Source organism: Maniola jurtina, chromosome 18, assembly GCF_905333055.1.
Source record: "Maniola jurtina chromosome 18, ilManJurt1.1, whole genome shotgun sequence".
Taxonomy (NCBI): domain Eukaryota; kingdom Metazoa; phylum Arthropoda; class Insecta; order Lepidoptera; family Nymphalidae; genus Maniola; species Maniola jurtina.
Window position 1 is genome coordinate 12,949,149 of NC_060046.1, and position 17,555 is coordinate 12,966,703.

The window sequence follows — 17,555 nt, forward strand, 5'->3', positions numbered from 1 at the left end:
GACAAGCGGACAGGCAGACAGACAGCAGAGTGACATTAATAGTGCTCCGTTTTTACTCTGTAGATACGGAACCCTAACAAGGAACCTACTTTCAAAATTTCTAGTTTCTGACCCTAGTGGTTTAAGCTGTGCATTGATACATCAGTCAGTCAGTTAATACAAGTGTTTTTATAATCTAAACTAATATTATAAAGAGGAAACCTTTGTATTTTTGTATTTTTGTATGTTTGTATTGAATAGGCTCAAAAACTACTGGACCGATTTCAAAATTTCTTTTACCATTACTAGAGGGATTCTTCCGAATCCGTAGAGGCTATATTTTATCCCGGAAAATAGAAAAAATAAATGTCCACCCGTGCGAAGCCGGGGCGGGTCGCTATAGTGATATAGATTTTAAGCTTATGCTACGTAGTCAAGTTTATATTAAGTTGAAAAGTTACATCAGGAGCTCTGATATAGGTAAAGGTTTATAGGCACTTAGGTATTGTGTAACAGCTATATCTTGTATTTTATAAGCTAAAGTCCACCGCCAGTGACTGGCGCGACGCCAGAGCTCGTAATGTTTATCATTATTGCATTCTAGGAAACTTCTTGCGAGTTTAGTAGCTGCTTTCAGTGTTACAGAGAACTGGGGTTCGATTATCTGGTTGGGTTTCTAACCCCCGACCCAAAAATAGAGGTGTTATAAGTTTGACGTGTGTATCTGTGTATCTGTATGTGGCATCATAGCTACTAAAGTAATGAACCTATTTTAATGTTTATAGCCTCAATAGCTCAACCGGTAAAGGAGTGGACTGAAAACTGAAAGGTCGACGGTTCAAACCCCGCCCGTTGCACTATTGTCGTACCTACTTTTAGCACAAGCCTGACGCTTAGTTGGAGAGGAAAGGGGAATATTAGTCATTTAACATGGCTAATATTCTCTCTTAAAAAAAATGTAGTTTTTTTTCGTTTGAAAGGTGGCTTTATCGAGAGTGTTCTTAGCTATAATCCAAAAAAATCTGTTCAACTGTTTGAAAGTTATCAGCTCTTTTCTAGTTACTGTAACCTTCACTTGTCGGGGGTGTTATAAATTTTTAATTTACACTTGTTACATGTTTAAATGGACGTATTTTCTGCAAAACGTTATAACCCACAATCAAGTCAAAATTAAGATAAAATGACATATTGCCGCATCCCAAAAAAATATCCAAGATATATTAGGTATGTAGTTTATTATATTAGATTATTATTGGAGAATAAGATTCTCTTTTGGCCACTGAGTTACATAAATAAGAAGTAAGTTTTTAAAACTAATCTAACTTAGATTGGGTCACAAAACTTAGTTTAGGTTAGAACAAGTAGGTATTAGGTCGACAGATTGTATCAACAATCCGATAGAGATAAAAATGAAGAATGAATCACGCAAACTTTATTGGACAAAAATAATATAACACATGGAACAGCGAAGGATAAAACATAGAAACATTCCATACGCTTCCAAACATAGAAGTCTTCTTTCTTTTCTTCTTCCTTCTGGGTTGGTTTCCGCACTTAAACTTTTCCATCTGTTGTGCGTGCGTAGAAGTCATTGCACGCTTCAATACCTATAGCACAACGAGAATTTTACCGTGCTGTGTGGTGCATATATAAACTTTACCACGTGTCTTCAGTTTCACTGTAACTGGCTAACTCAATTGACAGTTACAGAAACTGTCAATTTGAGTTGGCCGGTCACGTCCAGTATCGCATTACACACAGTAAATACCAATCATGAGCCTGTTACGTTTTACGCTAATTTCATTGGTTTTAACCAATGAAATTAGCTTAAAACGTAAAACGTTAGGTACGTGTATAACAGATGTGAATTCATCACTATCATCATGATTAACTCATCGCCGGCGCATTACCATGCACGGGTCTCTTCTCAAAAAAATAATGGCTAATCTACTTCGCTGGCCATATTGTGTGGATTGGCAGACTTAACACACTCTTGAGAACATTTTGCGGAATTCAGAGTCATGAAGGTCTACTCACTATTTTTTTTTACCATTAATGCAATTAGTGATATTTAATTTCTTAAAATGCATACAAATCAGAAAAATTAAATATGTGTGCCCGGGATCAAACCCCCGACCTCCCGACGGTTTAACCACTAGGCTATCACTTCTTGTGTGACGTGAGTTAGTGCCTCTATTTTCGAATATTATTGTAAGAAATGTGTCCTCTATGTTTTATCCTTCGCTGCCCAAAACCCTTTCTTCACAATAAGTCAAATAAAAATAAATACTCGGCATTTTCCCCTTATCGTAACAAGGTGCGTTGTTTTCCTTGATCATTAATTCCCCATTCACTTCACGAGCGAAATAAAAAGATTGATACGGAACCCTTATTGTTCCGAACCTCATTACACAGCCCTTTGTTGCCAACAGCGTTTTTAATTACATCCACTTTTTGTAAACATTAAAAAAATTGTATAACTTTGTTATAACAAGAACAATATTGTTGTTTGAGGGCAAAGGGTTGAGAATATTAATTTAACTTCAGTCTTAAAAATAAGTGTTACATTACGCCTGTAGACGGCTATAATAATATGATATTATGCCCGAAGGTTGAATGAGAAATTACTTCGCAAAATCTTTGGTAGCTAGGACGACGGTTTCCTGTTCGTGGGGTCCGAGATTCAATCCCAAGCACACACCTCTAACTTTTGTGCGTTTTAAGCAATTACAAGTGGAAATTAAAAATTTATAACACCCCCGACAAGTGAAGGTTACAGTAACTAGAAAAGAGCTGATAACTTTCAAACGGCTGTACCGATTTTCTTGGATTATAGCTAAGAACACTTTCAATCAAACCACCTTTCAAACAAAAAAAACTAAATTAAAATCGCTTCATTAGTTTAGGAGCTACGATGCCACAGACAGATACACAGATACACACGTCAAACTTATAAGTTTGACGTGTGTATCTGTGTATCTGTCTTAACACGCCTCTTTTTGGGTCGGGGGTTAAAAATATCAATTATTATGGTGAAAGAAAACCTGCATGCTTGAGAATTCAAATGAAGTTTGCCGATCCGCACTTGGCTAGATCTGATTCTGAGGAGACCTGTGCTCAGTAGTGGGCCAGCGATGTTATGATGACGATGATGATACCTGTGATCACTGTATTCTTCAGATTGTCTCTCAGAGAATGTGATGAGAATGAATGGCAGTTTTGTGTGAGGCAAAAGTAGCCTATGTTTAGGTTCTAAAAAACGGCTAAGTGCGAGTCAGACTCGCGCACCAAGGGTTCCGTAATCGGGTATTTTTTCCGACATTTTGCACGATAAATCATACTATTATGTATAAAAATAAACAAAAATCTGTTTTAGAATGTACAGGTAAAGCCCTTTCATATGATACCCAACTTGGTATAGTTATCTTACTTTGAAAATTGAAACACATTTTTTTTAATGATGTAGCCATAAATTCACGGTTTTCAGATTTATTCCTTTACTTGTGCTATAAGACCTACCTACCTACCAACCAAATTTCATGATAATAGGTCAACGGGAAGTACCCTATAGGTTTTCTTGACAGACACGACGGCCGAACAGACAGACAGATAGACAGACAACAAAGTGATTCTATAAGGGTTCCGTTTTTCCTTTTGAGGTACGGAAGCCTAAAAAGTATAAAGTCGATCTGTTGCTCCGTTGCAACGTGATTGAAGGACAGACCCACTTTCCCATTTATCATATTATGGGTAGTGATATTCGTATGTATTAAATATGTACCTACTCATTTTGAATATAAGTCTGAGAGTGCTTTAAAATTGATGATCATCTGTTGATGTTAGCAATGAAGTATGATACAGTTGTTTTTTTTATATCAAAAGTTAAGGAAACTGAAAGAAAAGTTTACCTCAATAACGGCAGCCATGGTTGCCTGATCGAGGGGTTCCAGCCAACTGACCGTGCCCATTAATCTCCCATAATAAAAAGAACTATCGGACGCCATGCGACGGTAAATAAATATGGCTGACGGGGTGTAATGATGCGAGGAGATACCGACCATTGTTGGGCCATCTCGTAAATCTTTGTGAACTACTCATACCTATATTGTTAGGAGAAAAATTAAATATGAACTTGCAAAAGAATGGCCTTTTTTAGGGTTCCGTACCTTAAAAGGAAAAACGGAACCCTTATAGGAATAGGATCACTTTGATGCCTGTCTGTCTGTCTGTCCGTGTCTATCAAGAAAACTTTTAAGATATTTCCCGTTGACCTAGAATTATAAAATTTGGCAGGTAGGTAGGTCTTATAGCACAAGTAAAGAAAAAATTTGAAAACCATGGATTTGTGGTTACATCACAAAAAAAATTGATCGTGTCCAAATAAAATAGTATTTTTAATTTTCAAAAATTTTCAAATGAAAGGGCTTTACCTGTACATTCTCAAACAGATTTTTTTTGTATGCGTAATAGTTTTTGATTTATTATGCAAAATGACGGGAAAAATAGCCGACGACGGAACCCTCGGTGCGCGAGTGTGATTCGCACTTGGCCGGTTTTTAAAAAATATACAAAAAAATATGAAGACATCGGTCTGTTCTAATAAAATCAAAAACGTGTAACCCAACAGCGCTAAATTACGAGTAGAAACGAGGGGAAGGGCGCGTCCCAAGGCTTTTATGATCGGAGCATACGTTGCGATAAACTTGTGACGATGAGTCACAAACAGCCTACATGCCGGCCGGCGTGGAAGCATCGAGAATCTTCCACGACAGCAACGCGTGATCGACTCAGCAACCCGACCGGCCAATCAGCAAGCTCCGCGACTGCCGCGCGTTGATCACGCCACCGGTTAGGCTCCGCCCATTCCCCAGTGTATAAATACGGCAGCAGCCGCCAGATCAGAGAGTCGCTCGGCTTCTTCGCCCCGCATAGGTCGGTGTGATCTTTAAACATCGCTGCTCGATCTGGGGGAAGGAGTCCAGCGACACAGGTAGCGTTGAAAGCAACCAGGCCCTCTGCTTGGTGGCACAACAATACCGCACGTCCCGCCCGCGCGTTCACCCCTCCTCCGGTCTCCGTCCGTAAAGCGATCCTCGTTACGTACCGACATAGGTCGCCCGTGCAACCCCGTCTATAGTCCGACCCGAATTGCCCGCGTCGTTGTGAAACCCTCCGCGAAGGGTAGATGTATCTTGTGTTGTTAATAGCAGCGGTCAGTAAAACTCAATGTACAGTAGACATAAGATTTAGACACAAATAAACAGATAACGGTTTGTGTGTGATCATTGTTTTTCTTAGCTGACAAGACAGGCAGGGTTCCCTATCCTTTATGTACGTAGTAAGGACGTTGCACACCCCAGCCTCCTTGCTACGTTACATTGGCGCCCAACGAAAAAACCCATTTATCCGTCCGTATAAAACCCGCGCCGCGTAAAGAAACTCGCGCCGCGTCCGTAAAGTATAAAAATCCGTACCGAAGCATAGGGAACTTGACAAATTTGTTACACCCGCATATTTTACGAAATAAAACAGATACAAACCCTCACATGTCGGTGTGATCTCCATCGCTGCTCGAATTGTGAGAGTGAATATCTGACTCGTGTGTAGCTTACACAAGTACAAAATCGAAGATCTTGAAATAAAACGGATATAAACCCTCACATGTCGGTGTGATCTCCATCGCTGCTCGAACTGTGAGAGTGAATATCCGATCCGCGTACAAAAGCACCACACCACATAGAAAAACCACACAAAAAAAAAAAACCAACGCGAAATAGATGTTAATCCTTAGCCACCAAGCCAAAGGAGAAACATCTCATCGTCGGAATATAAAATAACTAGCACACTAGAAAACACAGAAAATAACCAATAATTAACCGTATGAAATAGACGAGAGGGGAACGCATAAAATCCGAACTTAAAAATACATCCGTATCCACCGTAAACAATTTTACCGTACCTACCGAAATAAATTTCGTCGCTTATCTAAAAAGGGAACATTAGACGCGACGATCCGATTCCGATCCGACACCGATACGACACGTTCGTTCCGACACCGATCTGATATTAGTCGCAATCCTACATCAATTCGTTTTGAACTAGGAATCGTAAATGCGACAATCCGTTAAATAAACTAATCATCCGCGGTAACAAAACCTAAATAAATCAACCGAACACGGCAATGCCCACGGCTTGGATTTATACACTAAATAAACAAGAACTAAGCGCCGAATTAGAAAAGAGAAGTATACAAATCGCGGCCACAAGTACGGTCGACGAATTACGCAAACAACTAGCCCAAATAATCAAAGAGGAAGACAAAATAATACAAAACAATACAATGTCGAACGAAAACGAAACGAAGGAATTCGACAAGGCCATTTCTCGATGGAAGATACAGTTCGATACAACAGGCGACGCCGTAGAATTCCTAGAGCGAATAGAAGAACTAGCCGAAACATTAGGCGTCAACAAAAACAAAATAATACATGTTATTCCGAGATGTCTAACGGGAAAAGCCTCATTATGGTATAGAAATAATAACCAAGGATGGAAAACTTGGGAAGACTTTACAGATAACTTCAAATTATTCTACTATCCAAGAAACTATGAGAAAAATCTTCTAGAAACGATTATAAACAGGAGGCAACAATTCCGAGAAAATTTCATACAGTATCTAACCGACATGCAAACTTTATTGAGAAGATATGGGAAATTAACCCCAGAACAACAGTTAGAAAGAATCTACGATAATATGAAACCAAACTATCAATACTATATAAAAAGAAAAGATTTTAGTACAACTGCAGAACTAATACAACTAGCAGGCGACTATGAAAAAATAAACACAGACCGATTCAGAGAAACAACAAGAAAACCAATGTACCAACGGAAAGAAAACACGCCAAATCCCACAGAAAAACCCACCGGAACCCTAAAACCCGAAGACCACAAGACAGAAAGAAAACAAATACACGCAAATTATGATCCACAGACTTGTTGTTGGAAGTGCGGCAAGAGAAACCACACAACGCGGGAATGCAAAAACCAACAAGTAATTTTCTGTAGCAGATGCGGGTTGATGGGGAAACTGACACGGGACTGCTGTAAGAAAACAGGCGAGGCCAACTACAGAAGGACATCACAAGCATACACGGCAGACACCCAGAATAAGGGGGATAACAGAGTGTTTATAGAAGTCAAGATATACGGAAAAAGGTTCAGGGCATTGGTAGACACAGGGTCAACAAATACCTATATAAACAAAGAGATCATGGATCAAATTCAGGATAATATTAAAGGAATTACAGAAAAACAGAACACGATAAAATTAGCCGACGGATCTCGGACAAAAACAAATAAGGTAATCAATATTAACATAGAAGCAAATGGGAAGAAATTAACACACCAAGTCATATATTTACCAGCAACTACAGTAATGATCATGGGAATGGATTTGCTAACAAGAATAGGGCTATCCATAGGGTGGAAAGAAACAACATGTGAACAAATCAGCACAGAAAAACCAGAAAAAAAACCCAGTAGTACAAATACCTTAACAGCCGAACAAGAAAACCAGCTGCAAACCTTCCTCAACGAAGAGTTCGAAAAGTCTGACAAAAGTCCGAAAGGAAATACAGGGGTGGAACACATTAGAAAATTAAAACATAAAGAACTAATCAAACAAAACGTAATTGCAGACGAACTATCGAGAAACCCCGTATATACCACAACAACGGAAGAAAAAGAGTGGTACACAAAGAAATTGGAGATAACAAGCAAAAATCCGGAGTCGGACCCCGATTATTGTATAAAAGACGGAAAACTGTATAAAAAAGTGATTAATCCGAAATATGGAGGAAAACTCGACCCCACTACAGAGTGGAAACTATGCGTGAGAACCTCGGAAAAAGAAAATATTATCAAACAAAACCACGACGAACCGGACGCAGGCCATTTGGGAACGTCAAAAACGTTCAACAAGGTAGCCCAACGCTATTATTGGCCAGGCATATTCAGAGACGTCGCGAAATACGTGAATAAATGCGAAGTCTGTCAAAAACACAAGCCGTCACAAGAGAAAAAACCAGGACTCATGCATATAAAAAACGCCGAACAACCATGGGAGGTAGTAACAACGGACCTCATAGGCCCACTACCTCGTTCGTCAAAGGGATACCAGTGGATAATCGTATTTCACGACAAGTTCACCAAATGGTCGGAAATAAAACCCTTACGAACGGCCACCGCCAACACGGTCGCATGCGCACTCAAAGAATGCATATTAAATAGATATGGCGGAATTAAAACACTTCTCAGCGACAACGCGAGAATATTCACCAGTAAAGTCTTTAAGGACACATTAACAAAGTATAAAATAGAACAGAAATTTACCGCACCGTACACCCCACAGTGCAATCCAACCGAACGAGTAAATAGAACACTAGAAACTATGATATCCGCATATATAGAAAAAAGCCATAAAAAATGGGACGAGTATCTAGGCGAGTTCAACTTGGCGTTGAACACATCGGTACACGAAACGACTAAATACACCCCGGCGTTCCTACTATTTGGAAGAGAACTACGAAATTTCCGGGACAGCAACCAATTTCCCACCCCGGCGCTCAGAGAAAACCAAAAACTCGAAGAAATTTATGAGATAGTACGAAATAATCAAAATTTAGCATCAGCCCAACAGAAAAAGTATTATGATAAATCAAGACGAAACTGGAAACCACAAATAAATGAACTCGTACTAAAAAGGGAATACACGCTATCAAATGCAAACAAGCAGTTTTGTGCAAAATTAGCCCCTAAGTACTCCGGCCCACATAAAATAATCGAACAAAAATCACCAGTAATATACCTACTACAAGCGGTAAAAGGTGGCAAAGTGTGCACCGCACACATAAAAGACTTAAAAGTATTTCATTACTAAACAATCGGAGTGAACAAAAATACCTACGATAACAACCGGATCGCGACACCGAGCCAGAACAATGATATCCATTGACCATAGATACGACATCGCCCGATACCTAAATAAGAAAAAGAAACCAAGTTCAAGATGGAAAACGCACATTAAGAGAAGAGTGTAGCTAATCCCCGAGTAAAGCAAAAAGGAGTAAAACCCAAATCGACAAGGAAAAGAGGTGTATATCTAACAATATCGCGCTGAAAAAGAGAAGAAGACCGAAAATTTAGATACAAATTGGAATCCGAACAAAAGGGTATAACGGTGCAAACCCATCACATAAATAGGATGAGGAAAAAGGGGTTAACTACATAAAGAGGGAACCGAGAGAAAACTTTTAAAAAGCAGGGACGGCATGTCTCAACAAATAGTATATCAATGACCTGTCATAAAATACCTAGGCGAACATACAGAAAAAAATAAAAGACCACAGAGAAGAAGAAGAAAAATCAGTAAGTTTTTCCAGTTAATCCAGTGATTTTTTCCTTGCAGAAAAAATCTTCAAACGGAGGAGGGGAGTGTGACGATGAGTCACAAACAGCCTACATGCCGGCCGGCGTGGAAGCATCGAGAATCTTCCACGACAGCAACGCGTGATCGACTCAGCAACCCGACCGGCCAATCAGCAAGCTCCGCGACTGCCGCGCGTTGATCACGCCACCGGTTAGGCTCCGCCCATTCCCCAGTGTATAAATACGGCAGCAGCCGCCAGATCAGAGAGTCGCTCGGCTTCTTCGCCCCGCATAGGTCGGTGTGATCTTTAAACATCGCTGCTCGATCTGGGGGAAGGAGTCCAGCGACACAGGTAGCGTTGAAAGCAACCAGGCCCTCTGCTTGGTGGCACAACAATACCGCACGTCCCGCCCGCGCGTTCACCCCTCCTCCGGTCTCCGTCCGTAAAGCGATCCTCGTTACGTACCGACATAGGTCGCCCGTGCAACCCCGTCTATAGTCCGACCCGAATTGCCCGCGTCGTTGTGAAACCCTCCGCGAAGGGTAGATGTATCTTGTGTTGTTAATAGCAGCGGTCAGTAAAACTCAATGTACAGTAGACATAAGATTTAGACACAAATAAACAGATAACGGTTTGTGTGTGATCATTGTTTTTCTTAGCTGACAAGACAGGCAGGGTTCCCTATCCTTTATGTACGTAGTAAGGACGTTGCACACCCCAGCCTCCTTGCTACGTTACAAACTTTTATTGCGGACTGCGGAATACGGGTTATAGCGATTTTTGTGTAAGGAAATATGCCTAAATGTTATACAAGTATTGTACTGAGTGTAACACAGAATAAAGATACGGTAGTAGTGTTAAACTCGCCAGTTTTATACTGTAAATATTCTATGCCAATGCCGTTTGGGGATAAAAGGCGGCCTCTGAAAATCAGCGACTATACCTTTGACGACAAATCTATACTTCCATACTAATATTATAAATGCGAAAGTGTGTCCGTCTGTCTATCTGCTACCTTTTCACGGCCCAACAATCTAACCGATTCTGACGAAATTTGGTCCAGGGTTAGCTTATATCCCGGAGACGGACATAAGCTACTTTTTATCCCGGAAAATCAAAGAATTCCCGCGGGATTCCTAAAGACCCATTCACTAAACCGATTTGTATGAAATTTGGTACCGTGGTAGCTTGCGTCCCTGTAATTGACATAGGCAATTACAGACTTTCACCCTTTACTTGACAAATAGAAGTATGTTGGGGTCAAGACACCACGGTGGCGTGACCGGTGACGCCGCCATGGTGTCCAAGATATTGGCTTTAGTGACGATCTTTTAAGAGTACACTTCTTACGCGCTTTTCTATACAAATGTTTTACGCCTATTATTATATTCTTTGTTATTCTAGATCTATAAATAAGTCATATATCGATTTATCTATGCATTAAAACAATTAATATAGTTTTGAAACTCATAACCAATGTACCTAATAGCATCATACTTAACCTACCTAACTCATAACATATCTATTTTAAGCTAAATTTTGCGCAAATAATCCATGTAAGAAACTACAACTGATAGCTTTATCTCAAACTTTACACAATAATAACAATAATAATTATTTTAATGTTAAATTTTAAATGTCTTTCAGTTTGTCAAAAACGTTAATTCGTTTGTAGAAAGTGTTACCAAACATTGATTTCTGTTATTCACGCATCACACATCTCACTCTAATTGAGTAGATAGGCATAGCATGCTTTCATGCTCGAGCTTAGAGCGAACATGGAGAGCACTCTTAACATATTCGTATGGATAATAATTGTTATACTTAATTAAAGCTTCAAGCTTACATCGTCATGTTAAGGGTGTGTGTCATGAAACATTCATCGCGTGTGATCCACGAGTGTAAGCGGTTAACTGAATAATTCATAATTACGCAATTAATAATTCATGATCGAAGTCATCTTACACGGGTTGAGAGGATAAGGCTGCTGAATATATTAATTGATATTAATTATGTAGGTATTGTTGCTGAGAATTGATTTTTATCTATTACATAGTACTTATCTCTTACTCTTCTCCTGTAAGCCCTAATTTTTTAATCAATCATAATCAATTTTCAAATCAATTACATAACTAGCTGTGCCCGCGACTTCGTTCGCGTGGAATAGTGACCGCGCTTTATATAGCCACGGACGCTCAGGCGCGAGGCGTGTAGTACGTACTCTGTACGTTAAAAATGTTCGCCGTGATTCTTTAAATTGACATAACTTTTTTATTTATGAACCGATTGACATGAAATAAACACTAAATGTTAAGTGAAGCTTACTACAATATATTAGTGAAAACCGTATCTAAATCGAATAAGTCGTTTCTGATATTAGCGTGCACAAACACACAGACAAACAGACAAACAGACAAAAAAAAAATTAATTACAATTTCGGGTTCGGCATCGATATAATAACAACCCCTGCTACTTTTTTTTTATATTTCCATTGTATATATTCCACAGACACCACTTTTCTACAATTTTATTTTATGTATATAGATGTAATTTATAATTTTTGTCGGCCTCCCTAGCACAGTGGTAAGCGCTGTGGTCTTATTAGTGGGAGGTCCCGGGTTCGGTTCCCGGCAGGGGATTGGAATTTTATAATTTCTAAATCTCTCCGGTAAAGCGTTCCGGTACGATGCCATGTACTTAGAAACCAAAGGGGTATGGGTTTAATAAAAACTGCCATACACCGTCCAGGTACGCTTCCATCTTAGATTGCACCATTACTTACCACCAGGAGAGATTGCAGTCGAGGGCAAACTTGAATCTGAATAAATAAATAAATTTGACAATTTGGCTCTTTTTACATTTTTAGGGTTTGCTTGCTGTCTTGTCTCCAGAACACGTCTGGCCGAGCAGCCACTGGTTCTTGGGCAGTCATGGCCTGCCTACTGCCTCTGCAGCTTGCTGAATCTTTGAATTTTTTCGTCAATTTGATTTCCTCATCACGGATGTTGTGTTGAAAGTATCAAATTAAGTTAAGACGTCCAAATTACTTTAATAAAATCCTCAGCTAATGTTTGTCGAGGCTGCAGAGCCGTAACATTTTTATATTAATTACGGGGGAGGTAATTAAAGCGGTGTAGCCAACAAAGCTTGTAATGAGTTTTGTAAACAATCGGCTGAGTATCAATCTTTTTTGTATTACGCTCTGGAATCTTAATTTTGCCGCTAAGAGGATAACAACGGTGAAATCTCTACTTTATACCTATTTTATTTTTTATCGGTATGTTCCTTCACAGGGTTGATTACGAATTACGATATTTTGCATGGATATTTTTTTTAATTTATGAACTAGCGCTTAGCGGCACTTAAACCTGCCTGCTGATTCTCTAACTCAGTGTCTAACACTTCATAATAACCATCGAGCTCCTTTGACATTTATCCATTGAAGGTTTTCTACGAAAAATTATTTCAATATCACTCAGTGAAGCAGCAACCAATGTCAAATGAGCTAGGTGACTAAAATATTTCACCAGGAACAGTTCCTGAATCTCTATGGTTTAGCAATGCTGGACCCTGCATCATCAAGGTTGATGAGTTGAATCCACAAATTTTTATGAAACCACCACGAAGACTTCTTCTATTGACTAAAAAAAATTTGCAAATCGGCCCCACAAACCTCGAAAAAAACGATGTAGGTACATAGATAGGTAAGTACATTAAAAAAAGGGGCGAATTGCAAACCACCTCCTTTTTGGAAATCGGTTAGAAAATATTGTAAAACTTACTCAAAAACAACTTTTAATAGACTTTAGGTACTTTTATAAATAAATATTCAACTTTTTGCAAAATGTTAACTTATAAGAGACGAATAAAAAGCAACTGTCGCTTCAGGCCCTCACCTCGGCGTAACTTTTTAATTACGTCACATTTCAAGCTTGCCCTGTAATTTCTGACTGTCATTTATACGATACGACCACGACTTTATCAATAATAACTATAAATTAGCTTTGAAATTATTAATAATATGATTTCTTAATATGAACCACGAGTTTCAATTGCCAAATAACATTTAGCTGATGAATTTTGATAGTTTTATATTTGAAATCAGCTGTCGAAATGGTTTATTTTATTCGTCAATTGAAGTTAATTTAGGGATAAAAAATCCAAATCTATCCCTCACTAATTACTGTACATATCATGCCTGTGTAAAATGATACTGTCTCTATTTCAGGACTTAGCATCATCATGTAACGACCCTACATTTTACACCAAAGTGTTACAAAATAATATTAAAAAAAAAAAAAAAAAAAAAAGTATTAAAATTTTTACTTCAATTTTATCAAAATCAGGTCAGTAAATACTTGTAGACATGTACTTACACATATGAACGTAAAATTAATTTTTGAATTTTCGAAAAGAGGCAAACACCGTTTCGCATGTCGGTGATGCAGAGACGCGATCGACCGCGGCCAAATTGCGTTAGCGAGCGATGTGTGCGCGGGCGTCGTAACGCTCGGAGCAGAGTCCAAATCAGAACGTGAACGAAGTAAACTCGCACAGCGGGACCGCGTGCATTTGCGTCGGCGGGCGGTGCCTGCGCGGACGTCGTAATGCGCGGAGATAATTAATTTGTTTAAATTCTGTACTGGGCGATACATAAAGTTTATATTAAAGAATACTGAGTTGAGACTCGGACCAAGTTGGTGTTTGGAGAGAAACATTCTAAGCAAACACTCGAATAGAAGGGACCACTTTAATTACACAAATATATTTGTTATATAGGGGCGATACCTCGTAAGATCTAAAAGCGATTTATGTTTGAACTGTTGACGACGTGGCTGCTCAGGCGGGGAGAACCGCGTGTCCTCCGGATGTTCGGTGATCTTTGCTTGAGATGGCTTTCGGTGATATTAACTAATTATCTGACATATGACAGAGCGCGTTGGAAGAAACTTATGCGAGGGAGAACCCTGGTGCCTTTGATGCTTTGTCAATCCTAACTAAGGAGAGCCCTAGTGTCTTGGGCGCTTTGTGAAACCTTTGCTGAGATGATTCTAATGTGCTTTAATAACAGACTGACCACAGAGGGCAGGTAATGCTGCTGTTCTGTTTGTATTCTGACATTTGTTGGAATACTTAACCGCCTTGTGGTGGTTACCCAATATTAATAACATACCCATACAAAATTACGCTAATGCATATATACTGAAGGTTGGGTTAAGGCCTGTGGATATTCCCGCAGTGAGTCTGACCCGTCCTTGAAACCTATTACAGGTCTGTAGTGGGAGGGCACCACTATAAAAATGCTATTTCAGCTTCGGCTGCAACGTGGGATCATAAGTGGCACGCACCACTTCCTAAAGTATGCTTGCATACGCTGCGCTGTTTATTTGGATGATGACGTGTGTGGGGGGGGAGCTACTGTTCATTGGTATTTTATGTGCCATATTGATCTCTTGATTTATCAAGGGTCCCAGTATGACGATGGGATACCAAGGGAAGGCAGAAGCTCACCGTACGTGGCGTGGTGGAGCTACGTACCATCATTCACTCTAAACCCTTTTTACGCCAATTGGGGTGAATGGTGCCGCTACACAACTTCTTCCTTTACGAAGGAAGGAGCACACATACACACACACACGTCTAATAAGTAGGGCTCTATATGAAGTGTTGTCTTGCAAGAGCAGTCTCATGATCCTATCATAGTTTAATACAGTCCTAAGCGGGAACACACCTTTTGAATCTCGAACTAGCATTTATCTTATCAGACCAAATGCTAAATAAGTATTCATACACAAACAACACACTTTCAATACTCGAACTAAGTTCGCACTGGCAATAGTCTTGCCCAACCGAACGCTTGGAAGACGTCATACGCAAACACACATTTTCAATACTCAAACTCAGTTCGCATTGGCAATAGTCTTACCGGACCGAATGCATGGGAGATGTTATACGCAATCACACATTTTCAATACTTGAACTCTGTAAAGTCGTTTAAGTCTGATGAACTCATTATTTCCGACGCTCTAAAAGTTCTTGGTTTATTATGGACACAACATCACAAGGGGTCCTACCGCTATACGATACACGTGCCACTTTAAAGAAATTGTTTTAAAATGTAATCTTTAGAAAGATCCGAAGGAAAAATAGGGTAGAGTTTTTTAGGACCCCGTTAGTTCAGTTACAATTTGGTGCCGTGACCAGGATTGGTCATAACGGCTAAATAGAGTAGGGTAAAGTAGGCGAAAGCCTACAATTTGTTGCTCGTGAAATGGAAAGAGTAAGGAAACTTTGAGTTCATAAAGACTTAAACGACTTGTTATCAGGGGGTTGTGGGGGAAAGATGATTGAAGAGAAGGTAGTAAGAATGTAGTAACTGTCTAATTGACAGGGGGTTGTGGTAGCTGGTTGTGTGTCGTGATTATGAGTGGTAGGTAGTGTACAAGTACCCTGTTTTAAAGCATATATGCGCAAAGGTTATAAGAGATGGTATGTTTGATGATTGACGGAGTAAATGACAGAGAATAAGGAGCGAAAGACAAATAATAGATGAAAGGTGAACAGAGCGAAAGAGAAAAAGTTTGATGAAGCGAAAGACGATAGATGAAAGGTGGACAGAGCGAAAGACAGAAAGTTAGTTTGTTGAAGCGGAAGAATTAAATATATTGATCGATGATGGATAATAGGTGATGGAGACGTGGATTTTAAGAGGAATTATAGGGTAATCATGTTATATGTAGATCATGTCATACACATGCTATAACGTGCAGTCTTAATAAGTTTTAGATCATGAAGGCATAAAATCAGAGTTTGTGAAAATTTAAGATATAATAAATAGATAGCTTAAAAAAAAAAAAAAAAAAAAAAAAAAAAAAAAAAAAAAAAAAAAAAAAACGGAAACATTGATAGATGGAGCACTAGACACCTTAACTAGGGGAATCAAGAATTATTGAATTGACGCTTAGGTAATTAAAAAGGGGATAGTGGGGGATACGGAAGTACTGTGGTTAAATATTTAATATTGTTTAGAAACGAGAGAATGTTATGAGAATATTATCAAGATGTTGTCAAATGAATGTGTGAGTAAATATTATGTATGTTGATTGACGATGAATGATATGACAAAGAAGTGAGCATAAAGTAGTAAGTTATGAAAGGGAAGTGTGTAGAACAAATGATATTATGATGTAAATTCAATAAATAGTCAAATTAAGTGTCAGGCATAGATCGCTTTTGGATACGGGTATAAAAATATTAATCTTAGGTAAATTCAGCTGTCATAGAATCATAAGATCGGGGGGGTTGACCATTGAAAGTGCAAAGTAAACAGGAATTGTATTTTCTAGTGTAAATTTTATTCAGCATGCTTCATAGAAGGCATTCTTTTCGCATTCTTCATAGAATTTAGGGGGTTGAATGTAACGACCCTACATTTTACACCAAAGTGTTACAAAATAATATTAAAAAAAAAAAAAAAAAAAAAGTATTAAAATTTTTACTTCAATTTTATCAAAATCAGGTCAGTAAATACTTGTAGACATGTACTTACACATATGAACGTAAAATTAATTTTTGAATTTTCGAAAAGAGGCAAACACCGTTTCGCATGTCGGTGATGCAGAGACGCGATCGACCGCGGCCAAATTGCGTTAGCGAGCGATGTGTGCGCGGGCGTCGTAACGCTCGGAGCAGAGTCCAAATCAGAACGTGAACGAAGTAAACTCGCACAGCGGGACCGCGTGCATTTGCGTCGGCGGGCGGTGCCTGCGCGGACGTCGTAATGCGCGGAGATAATTAATTTGTTTAAATTCTGTACTGGGCGATACATAAAGTTTATATTAAAGAATACTGAGTTGAGACTCGGACCAAGTTGGTGTTTGGAGAGAAACATTCTAAGCAAACACTCGAATAGAAGGGACCACTTTAATTACACAAATATATTTGTTATATAGGGGCGATACCTCGTAAGATCTAAAAGCGATTTATGTTTGAACTGTTGACGACGTGGCTGCTCAGGCGGGGAGAACCGCGTGTCCTCCGGATGTTCGGTGATCTTTGCTTGAGATGGCTTTCGGTGATATTAACTAATTATCTGACATATGACAGAGCGCGTTGGAAGAAACTTATGCGAGGGAGAACCCTGG

At 39.2% G+C, this 17,555-nt stretch overlaps 1 protein-coding gene across 1 annotated transcript; it reads left to right on the forward strand.

Annotated features, from left to right (window-relative positions):
* Positions 1–6,319: 6,319 nt before the first annotated feature.
* On the forward strand, positions 6,320–9,553 carry LOC123874648. Its single transcript, XM_045920140.1, has 2 exons — positions 6,320–8,839; positions 9,449–9,553. The coding sequence occupies exons 1-2, from the start codon at positions 6,320–6,322 to the stop codon at positions 9,551–9,553; spliced, it is 2,625 nt and encodes an 874-aa protein (XP_045776096.1).
* The last annotated feature ends 8,002 nt before the right edge of the window (positions 9,554–17,555 follow it).

Excerpts from the sequence above, each read along its gene's own strand:
- LOC123874648 (XM_045920140.1), top strand. The coding sequence starts at position 6,320 with ATGTCGAACGAAAACGAAACGAAGGAATTCGACAAGGCCATTTCTCGA. Across the intron at positions 8,840-9,448 it reads TAATCGAACAAAAATCACCA|AAAAAATCTTCAAACGGAGG; the intron begins GTAATATACCTA and ends TTTTCCTTGCAG.